The 10,779-nt window shown below is 37.9% G+C and overlaps 1 protein-coding gene across 1 annotated transcript; it reads left to right on the top strand.

The window, feature by feature from the left end:
* Window positions 1-3,272: 3,272 nt before the first annotated feature.
* IFNG (interferon gamma) lies at window positions 3,273-7,755 on the top strand. Its single transcript, XM_007106255.2, has 4 exons — window positions 3,273-3,481; window positions 4,628-4,696; window positions 4,792-4,974; window positions 7,025-7,755. The coding sequence occupies exons 1-4, from the start codon at window positions 3,368-3,370 to the stop codon at window positions 7,157-7,159; spliced, it is 501 nt and encodes a 166-aa protein (XP_007106317.1). The 5' UTR covers window positions 3,273-3,367; the 3' UTR covers window positions 7,160-7,755.
* The last annotated feature ends 3,024 nt before the right edge of the window (window positions 7,756-10,779 follow it).

Here is a 10,779-nt window from a genome sequence, read left to right as displayed (position 1 = left end):
TGATTCTGCAGTCTCAGTGTTGGCTGAACCAACAAAGTGTGAAACCTCTAGTTTGCATGTGCAACAGAAGGTGTTTTACAGGCAGAAAAGAGAGAGAAACATCTTCTTTGGTAAACTTGACAAGACAGGAAAAGATCAAAGAATATACTATTGTAGTGACAACATTCTGAACCCAAAAATCATATGCTGAAAGATGAAACTCTCACAGGATGCGATTCACTTCCAGCCTGGGATGCAAGACCAGTTACAGAATTTTCAGGAACTGGTGCAAAATGAAAATGGGAGCCGCTTGTTTGAAAATTATTAGTAATTTCAACAAGGTAACAACAGAGCATTAAACCAAATGTGGTCTCCGCTAAGTGTGGGGTCCTGATAGACTGTACAGGTCTTATGTCCACGAAGTTGGGCCTGCTGGGATGTCTAACCAATAATTTCAAAACTTTTATTTGCAGTCTTACTATTTTTTTAAGGAATTAAAGAGTGAATATTACCTCACAAATTCTACAGAAAAAAAAAAGTCCCAGAATCAAAGCCTGATAGGATGTAATTACTTGAATTCACATATTTAACACAGTTATTGGTACATACAGTTGTTTTGATGGCTATTGATTGGGGACAGGTAGATTAGGGGAAAGGTCTTGGCTCTAGACTGAGCTCTACATTGTCCAGTTGAATGAATTTAAGCACAGCACTTTGTTTCTTTCCTGGGTCTTGATTTACAAATCTAAAGAAATGAGAGAATAGGCCATAGATAGTCTCTGTAATGCCCTAATTCTGTGCTGTGCTTGGTCATGCCATCAAGAGCTATTAGAGCTTGAATTTTAGCCATGTATTTACTGGCCATATTGTAAACATATCCCTAATGTGTATGTATGTATGTATATATATATATATATATATATATATATATATATGCATATGATTTTGAATAGGCATTTGCAATTTACAAACCCCCAGACAAAGTGTAATTCCCAATTATGGACCTCACTATTCTTAATTCCTCACCCCCAACACCATATTCCAGTGGATAGATCAAGGGATGAGCAGAACAAATTTTTACTTCTTTCCAGAACGTTGGTAACATTCTTTCCAGTAACTTGGAGTTTGGTCATAGGTTTCCTGGATAGTATTGAGTGCCTGCATTTGTCTCAAGGCTTTGGAAAGGATTTCTTGTCACAGCGTCACCCTGTAAGCACATTATCTGGGCCGTCTTTTTCCTTGAGGAGCGATACAATAGAGCTTTGTGGGCAGCAGTGTAATTTCCACACTCCTCACTTGCTTGATGTGAGGCTTTGGTCCCACAAACACTTTTTGATTTTGTTTATTCTTTGGGAAGATAACCCCTCCAACAGTTTTCAGGCCTTTTTCACATAAAATAATACATGGAATTGCCCCAGTAAGCAGGGGTTGGCTAAAGAGACATAGCATCAGGTTTCCAACATTAATCATGAACCCTCTTTAATTAAAAATGAGTTTCCTACAGGTTAGTTCTGATAGCATTGGGATTAGAACTTGAAGAAAATTAGCTTGAGGGAAGAGTAGGCCCTGAATTAAGCATTCAAGTTCACTTTTATTCAGTGCTGTCTATGGACAAATCTCCGTGCTACAGTGTTTTTAGGGAAGAAAACTGTGTTACGGAAGGGATGAAACAATTTCTGATTCTAGGGAACTCAGTCCCTAGATTAGGAGAAGATACATAACTAACTCTAATATGAGATTGAGGGATCAAGACTCTAAGAAAAGTGTGAACCACTTTCCTAGACCTGTGTAGAGAAGATGTGAGATTACTTTTAAGGAGGATCATTTTGAGAGAACTCATGCAGATCATGATTTTTAGGCTGGACTTGGATGGCTGGGTGCCACTCTGAGAAGCACAGATGTGGGAAATCAAGGAACAGCATGAGCAAAGGCTCAGTGTGTGTTTTTTTAGGAATGACTAGTCATCCAACTTGCCTGAATAGGAATAGATCACTTTTATTGAGTGCTTACTACATGATAGGCAAAATTCTTAGCACTTTATAAATTATCATCTGACAATTATCAACTGAAGCCCGGAGAATATACTAATATTAGGTTCACTTTGAAGATAAAGAAACCTAGCTACAGAAGAGCTAAGAAGCTTACTCAAAATCATATTGCTAGATAGCAGTTCAGACAGGATTCAAGTCTGCATTCATAACTGCACTACTGCTGTGTATATAGTACAGATTGAAAGACAAGGTGGGCTGGAATCAAATAGTGGAGGGTCTTCTGTGCCATCCCTAAGTGCTGTATTTCATAAGTAAATTACTAAGAGAGGAGAAAAAACAATCCTATTTGTATCTGAAAGGAAAAAAATAAAAAAGTTAAAAAAAAATCTATCATTAGTGATTATTTGGAACAATTTATCATCTAGAGCTTTGCTGTTCAATATGGTAGCCTCTTGCCACACATGGCTATTGAGCATTTGAATATGGTGAGTCAAAATTGAGATGTACCATGGGTATAAAATGCACACCAGATTTCTAGGATTTAGTATGACAAAAAGAATGTATAATATTTTATTAATATTTTTCTGTATTGATACTTATTGAAATGATATTTTGGATATATTGGTTTAAGTACAATAAATTAAAAAATTATTTCTCCCTGTTTCTTTTTACCTTTAGTAATGGGGCTATTAGAATATTGGCTTGCATTATATTTCTGTTGGGCATTGTTGGTCAGAGCAACATAAATTTGTGGTAGATTTTATATTAACCATCTTTGATGAAGGGCTTCCTACCACATTGGTTTTCTAACCACATTCTTTTCCTTGCTTTCTGGTCATTTGCAAGAAAAATTTTAAGAGGCATCCCCTTTGCAAAGGTTTGAGAGCCCCTAGAATTTTCTTTTTACTTGCTTCCGACCACAAACGAATGATCAATTCCTCTGGATGAGGAATCAACATTTTACAAGGGCAAAGGGAGGAGGTGCACAAAAATTTCCAATCCCTGGATGGTGTGAAGTGAAAGTGCTTTCAAAGTATCCCACAAGAATGGCACAGGTGGGCATGATGGGTCTGTCTCCTCGTCAAAAGACCCAAGGGGTTGAAAGGAAACTCTAACTACAACACCAAAATGCCACAAAACCATAGTTATTAATACCAACTAACTAGCATCTCCGTCTATCTGTCACCATCTCATCTTAAAAAACTTGTGAAAATACGTAATCCTGATGAGACTTCAACTAGGTATAAATACCAGTAGCAAAAGGAGACACAGTACATTCTTCTGATCATCTGAAGATCAGCTATTAGAAAAGAGAGATCAGCTACGTCCTTGGGACCTGATCAACTTAATACAGGAGCTACTGATTTCAACTACTTCACCTAATTCTCTCCGAAACAATGAAATATACCAGTTATTTCTTAGCTTTTCAGCTGTGCGTGATTTTGGGTTCTTCTGGCTCTTACTGCCAGGCCCCATTTTTTAAAGAAATAGAAAACCTAAAGGAATATTTTGTAAGTTTGACCTTTTAATAATATTTGCTTGTGGTTGAAATGACTGATGTTTGATGTTGACTTGTAATTGTATCTATGATGGGCTCTCATCTCTAGCCCACAGTCATCTTGAGAAGACTTGGTGTTATTGTGACTGTTGTTGACTGGATGTGTTTTTTTGACTAAATGATCTAGATAATGCTTTAACTTTCTGCTTAATTTGCTATAGAGATTTAGTGGGGATTCATGAATCCTCCAAAAGATGGGCATAATATGGGTATAATTTAGAGCGTTGCTAATTTTGTGATGAGAATCCATTCAATTATGATGTCAAGTAGTATGCATCCTGAAAAAATGACTAGGTCTTTCTGATTTCTCAGGCTGCTATGATGGTGACAGTCAAAGGAAGGTCAAGATTAGCATTAAAAATGATCATTTGAAATAACTGATCAATTAAAGAAGATGAGGTCCTTAAAGCTTTGGCTTAAAAAAAATCACTTACAGGTGTTTTTCTCCAAAAAGTGGTTTTAAAATTTTGCTGTCCCATCCAGATTGTCTGTGAATTACTCTTGGAGTAGTCATTTGCTGAGATTTTTTTGTAGGAGTTTAATCTACTTTATATTAAAAAATTTTTTTTCATTTTATGAGTTTCTTAAAATTTTTACTTATGGTTAATTAAAATAGTTTTTTGCATTTTAAATATTTTATTATATGTCCAAAATTTAGCTACTATAATTACAGCTGGAGCTAGCTTTTAAAGCTGACATAATACCTTATAGGAGGGCACAGATAGAGGTTATAGAAACCTGTCCCATAGCGGGGCAGTATTTTATAGTGAGATGGCTTTGCTGGGGTTTTTTACTAGACCTAAAAATACTTTCTGTCCCTTACTATAGTTATTTGGGACAACTGAAGTATCATCAGCCTTGTTGAGTTCATTTGTGAAGTTATATTAGTAAATAAGAAAGCTAAAATAGCATGATAGTCTTTGGCTGTATCCAACATGATAGCTTTTGAGAAAGCATTGTTAGAACTAAACAGAGTGTTGAAAAGAAAATCAGTGAACATTGTCAGCATCCAAGTTCAATAAAACTTGAAGTACAGTTTTAGGGCAATTTATGGACTAATTGTAAACCAATTTTTTCCTGTTTTGTTTTGTTTTCTCAGAATGCAAGTAACCCAGATGTAGCTGAGGGTGGGCCTCTTTTCTTAGAAATTTTGAAGAATTGGAAAGATGTAAGCTGAACATTTCCATTTGGCTAATTTTCCTATTGCTTATTTTCTGATGGATAAATTCACATCAACTTCTCTTTGTGCCTTTTTCTCCCAAGGAGAGTGACAAAAAAATAATTCAGAGCCAAATCGTCTCCTTCTACTTCAAACTCTTTGAAAGCTTAAAAGATAACCAGATCATTCAAAGGAGCATGGATATCATCAAGCAGGACATATTTCAGAAGTTCTTAAATGGCAGCTCTGAGAAACTGGATAACTTCAAAAAGCTGATTCAAATTCCGGTGAGATGATCTTAATTCTTTTTTTTTTTTTTTGGTTTCATTGCAGAGGCTCTTGCAAAGCACTTCATTCCCAGAAGGTAGAAATTAGCTACTGGGTACAGTTGTTAAAGCTATGAAATGAACCTGTGGCCAAAACCCCTCTTTACCAATTCTGTTTGTGTTTTGGGTGACTTTGCAGTCAGTTATGCGAGTCACTTAAATTTGTGATTTGGGAAAATACTGAAATTGTGCCTACAGCACAGAGATAGGTGAATGAACAAATCAGTGAGAAAGAAGTAGTGAAGAAGTGGGGGGAGTATTGAAAAGCAGCTCCCCCATTGCCCCTTGTTTGTGTGTTGGAAATTCTCTTGCTTTGAATAGGAGGTTGCATGTCTTAATGGAAAGAGCAGTGGGAGGGCAGGGGTAGAAGATGTGTGTTGCTTCTCCCAGCTCAGCCACCAAAGAAATGTGTGATCTCAGATGAATCACAGGCCTGGCTGAGGCTGTTTTCCTCATCTTAAAAGAAGCCTGTCGGGTTCACTATAATTTCTATGGTCTCCTTTGCTCTAAAATTCTACAATGCCATGGGTAGAAAATGAGAATGAGTTAGGAGAAAGGTATGGCCTTTGAGGAGACAAAGGCCCTCCGACAGCCAGACTCTGGTCAACCTCTCAGATTGTGCAGCCCAAGTAGAGGTGAGAGTGTTTGCTTTTAGAAAAGAAAATAGGTAGAATTTATACACCTTATAGGAGAATTGTCCTATCAACTTTTGGATACTAGAACATCTTGTCTGGAGAAATCCTTAGGCTCCTAAGCGTTATCTTATCAAATTGCCTTGAGTCTTTAAAGTTATGGTTTCTAGAAGCTGAAAAATAACTTTGAAGCATAAAGACGTCACATTTTCCAAAATTTCATCTAAGAGACAAAGGCCTCCAGATTTTTGGGGGGCGGGGGGTTGGCTTTGGTATAAATAGGCTTGAATGAGAAGAGGAGGGGCCCCGTTATGACTTGTGCTCTCAGGATTTGTGCCCAGCTCTCCCTATAACTGGGTCTGCCTCTCAGCAATCTCACATAAGCTCCTAGGAACTGAAATAAATGCTTGCTCTTCAAGAATTCTCTAGTCTCCAGTACTTTCGATGGTATGAGAGTGGCTTGGAAAAATTATAAGACCATTACTACTTCCACTGGTAATGTTTTCCGGTGTTCAGCAGATATCCATTGGTTGTAGGCTAGAGAATGAAAAAGCACTTATTCCTAGCCCAGTGCTGCCTCTGGCTTGCTGTTCAGTCCTGGATGAGTCCAGACCAGGACTCGAACCCGTGTCCCCTGCAGTGTTTATTTTTAATCCCATTATGGAAATGATGAGACTGACCTAATTTGGGGGAAATTAAAAACTATGATTTTCATCTGACTTGGACTTGGTGTTTACAAAGTACTGAACCTATACCAGTGGTTTTCAAACTTTGGTGGTGCCTGAATCACCTGGTGATGTTAGTAACTACACAATGGCCCAGGCCTAGTCTGATTTCATACACCTGGGTGTCTGAGTTCTTCATTAGGTCTCCACGTTATTCTTCTACACACCAAAGGTGAGAGCCATTGGCTATAGTAACTCATTTGATACTTATAGCAAAGACTAAGTACAAAGTGATAGAAGTGGTAGAGAGCCTAGAGGTCGTCTAAACAATCTCCTTATTGTTCAGAGGAGAAAACAGAGATTGGGAGAGGTTAAGTGACTAGTTTAAAGTCACAGGTATTGCACACACAGAATTCAAACACACATTTTTTTGTCACTACTTCAGGGCTCTTTCCAGTATATAATTTTCAGAATTCTGTAGTGGTAAATTAAAGGATACGTAATGTGTCCCACCATGTTACAGCACAACTAGGAATTTAATTATAATTTTGGTCTTAATCACTGAAGAAACCAACATTACATATTAAGGTAATATATTGCTAGTGAAAATAATTTATTTTAAAGGAATACTTCTACTTTCTTGGACCATGACAGCAGACTATCCTAATGATTTGTATGCCTGAAATTAATTTTGCTGTTTTTCTTTCCCAATAGGTAGATGATCTGCAGATCCAACGCAAAGCCATAAGTGAACTCATCAGAGTGATGAATGACCTGTCGCCAAGATCTAACCTCAGAAAGCGGAGGAGAAGTCAGAATCTGTTTCGAGGCCAGAGAGCATCGAAATAATGGTCATCCTGCCTGCAATATTTGAATTTTTAAATCTAAATCTATTTATTAATATTTAATATTTTACATTATTTATATGGGGAATATATATTTAGACTTATCAATCAAAGTATTTATAATAGTAACTTTTATGTCATGAAAATGAGTATCTATTAATTTATGTGTTATTTATAATTACTGTATCCTGTGACTATTTCACTTGACCCTTTTTTTTTCTGACTCACTAGGCAAGTCTATGTGATTACAAGGCTTTATCTCAGGGGCCAACTAGGCAGCTGACCTAAGCAAGACCCTCTGGGTTGTGCATTTATTTCACTTGATGATATAATGAATGCTGATAAATGAAATGATCCCATCCAGTTGCTGCCTATTTGAGACTATGTCTGCCTTCTGAGCCACTGCTATGATAGCATGTCAGACAGCACTTGAGTGTGTCAGGCAATATGGCTTGTCCCCTGATAAAAACATAGCATCTCATCTCGTCTCATGCCTGGTGCTTCAGAATATTGCTGACAATTGTGATTGTACCCAAATGGAAAGTAATAAGTTTGTTTATCAATATTTAATATATATGAATAAAGTGTAATTTCATAACTATTTATGTTGTATCAGACTTTTTCTAAAGTGGGGACCAGATTAAATGAACCACGGACTAATGAATTAGTAGGAGAGTAATTTTTAGCTGTGGAAATGTTAGAGTTGGATTAAGACCCATTAAAATTTGTGTTTCTCTCCGCTGGCGATTTGTTGGTTTCCAGTGTTCCATTTGGTAGCTGTCTGAGTTATCGCTCCAAAATATGGATGTAATTATGTAGCCATTTACTTCAGAGCTTCTTCTGTGGAAAGTAGTCCAAATTGTTTAGCTTGGCACACAAAAATTTATTTCTCCTTTCTCCCTCAACTCCCCCTGGCATCCTTCATCTTGGTATCCCCTTTGTCCTCTGGCCACTTTGGGCAAACACCATTTGGTATGGAATAGTGAGTGGGAACTCTAGGGAGAGAGGCTTGGATTGGAATCTTGGTCCTGCCATTACAAGTAGTGTGACCCTCATATTCTCTAAGCTTCAGTTTCCTCATCTGATAAAGAATTGTGCCTTCCTCATAATATTGTGGTGAGAGTTCATTCTTTCACTCAAGAAGTATTTACTGCAGCACGTACCATGGGTCTGGTGCTGTTCCAGGCACCTGTGAACGAAACAAACAAGGATCCCTGCCCTCGAGGAATTTAGAATTTAGCAAAGGGGAGACAGATAATAAACGAAATACATAATATGTTAGTAAATTGCATGGTATGTTAGAAGGTGATTGGTGCTATGGAAAAAAGGTAAAAAGGAATGGGGGAACTGGGAAAACTACAGGTGGGACAAAGCAAATGGGCTAGAGGTTTAAATGGAGTAATTATAATTGGCTTCATTGAGGAGATAACAATTGAGGAAGCACTTGTAAGAGCTAAGAGAGGATTCTAGGCAAAGCGAATATTTTTGCAAAGGCTCTAAAGTGGAAACTTGCCTTGAATGGTAAAAGAAGAGCCAGCACTCCAGTGTGGTTGGAGCAAAATGAGTCAAGAATATCTCGAATTTTTTAGCTGACCAACTAAAAAGATGAAGTTGTCATCACATGAGATGGGGAAACTGGAGGTAGCAGGTCTTGGGTGGAAAACTAGAAATTCAATTTTGAAGGTTAAGTTTAAGGAGTCCATTAGATTTCAAAGTGGAGATGCTGAGTAGGCTATTGGGTATATCAGTCTGGAGTTGAGAGAGAACTCTGGACAGTTGATGTAAATTTAGGAGTTGAAGGTAGAGCAGGTATTTAAAGACCTAATACCAGCTGAACTTATGAAGGTCATGAGTTTACATAGTGAAGAGAAGGAAAGCAAAGTATTGAGTCTTAAGTCACACTATGTTTAAGAGGCTGGGGAGAGACCAAAAGAGACTGAAAAGAAATGGTCAGTGAAGTAAAAGGACAACCTAAAAAATGAGATGTCCTGAAAGCCAAGTGAAGAAAACATTTCAGGAATAAACTGTATTAAATGCAGTTAAGTCTGGTCAAATGAGGACTGAGAACTGAACACTGGATTTAGGAACATGGAAACCATTGCTGACCTTGGACAAGAGAAATTCAGTTGGAGGGTGAGGGTAAAAGCCTGATTAGAATGGGATTAAGAGAGACATTGGAGACAATAAGCATAGTTAACTCTTTTTAGAAGTTTCTTTTTTTTTTCAAAGGAGAACAAAGAAAGGGGAAGATGTCAGGATATGACATCAAAAGAAGTTTCAAATATTTTTAGTTGTTGCTTTTAAAATGGGAGAAGTATGTTTACATATTAGTAGAAATGATCTTAGAGTAAAACAATACATGATATAGGAGAGAGAGGAAAGAACTTCAGAGTACTTCCATGAGTAAGAAAGAGAGATGAACTGAGGACACAGAGGAATTGGCTTTAGGTAGGTGCACAAAAATTTATCTTTGTTAACAGGTAGGAAGGTAGACTATGTGGGTTCTGATGTTGGTAGCTGAGTAAATGTGGTGGTGAGAACTTTTGGAAATTTTAACTGGTTGTTTAAAGTTTTCTCAGTGAAATAGAAAGCTGAGAGTGAGGTTCAGGGAGTGCTGGAGGCTTGCGAGAAGCAGAAGAATGGATGGATCAGGAGAGTGCAATGTAGATTACCAGGCAACTTTAAGGGCCCACTTGAGGTCCAAGTTCATGAAATTATGGAACACCAGTTGGTGTAGTTGAGTGTTAGTCTCTATCCACATTGAGCTGTGGGTGAAAATATACAGAGAAGAGACAGACAGTTAACGTTTAGCAGACTTTGATTTGGCCAAGGAAGTAGGATAGGGAGAATGAGGACAAGGAAGTCATGGGGATACACAAGGGAGTACTCATGATGGTTCATGAACTGGTAATGAACTCTAAGCTGGTTAAGAAGGGGAAAGACTATTATCAAGTTTGCTGAAGGAGGGCAAAGAAGTGATTACATGAATGGATATCTGCCCCACCTCTGGGCCCAAAAGATGGGTGAGAAAACAGCCACCATTTGAGGAGGATGGAAGGGAAGCAGTGTCTTTAAGGGAAAATCAGTTTATCTTTTGAGTATGAGGAAGTCAAGGATAGGATGAATTTGGTTAGTGCGGGACTGTGAACTCCAGATCCAGTGAGTTAGGGGTATGAGAGGAGGTCATAAAAGGGAATGTACATAGGGATGTGTTGTGAGTCTGGGACTTCTCATGATCACTAACATAAACAAGGATAATGGATATAATGAGCTTAATTCTACTGGCTTTGGGGTATATAGTGGGGGCACAATTGTGAGTGTCAAGGGCAGAAAGGGTTAGTTGTCTGGGGCTTCCTTCTCAACTATTTAATGCTCCCACAGCAGTACTGTTCAGTGAAATAGTTTATGTAAAAGCATCGATTTAGTCCTTGACAATAATCAGAGGTCATTATTTTGATTGTTGGGCAGTAGCTGAATACCAGTGGGTGAGACTCTATCCCCATTCCCTGGACTTCTTGTTCCAGTCTAAAGTTTTTATCAATCATTTCCAACAAAGTCAGCCTTCCCCATAAAAAAGAAAAAATCATTGTACAGCTACTAAAAAGAATGTCTTTCCTTTTCAGT

This window comes from Physeter macrocephalus, chromosome 6 (genome assembly GCF_002837175.3).
Source record: "Physeter macrocephalus isolate SW-GA chromosome 6, ASM283717v5, whole genome shotgun sequence".
NCBI classification, from domain to species: domain Eukaryota; kingdom Metazoa; phylum Chordata; class Mammalia; order Artiodactyla; family Physeteridae; genus Physeter; species Physeter macrocephalus.
Note: the sequence above shows the minus strand (reverse complement) of the source record. Positions and strands in the feature narration are given on the sequence as shown.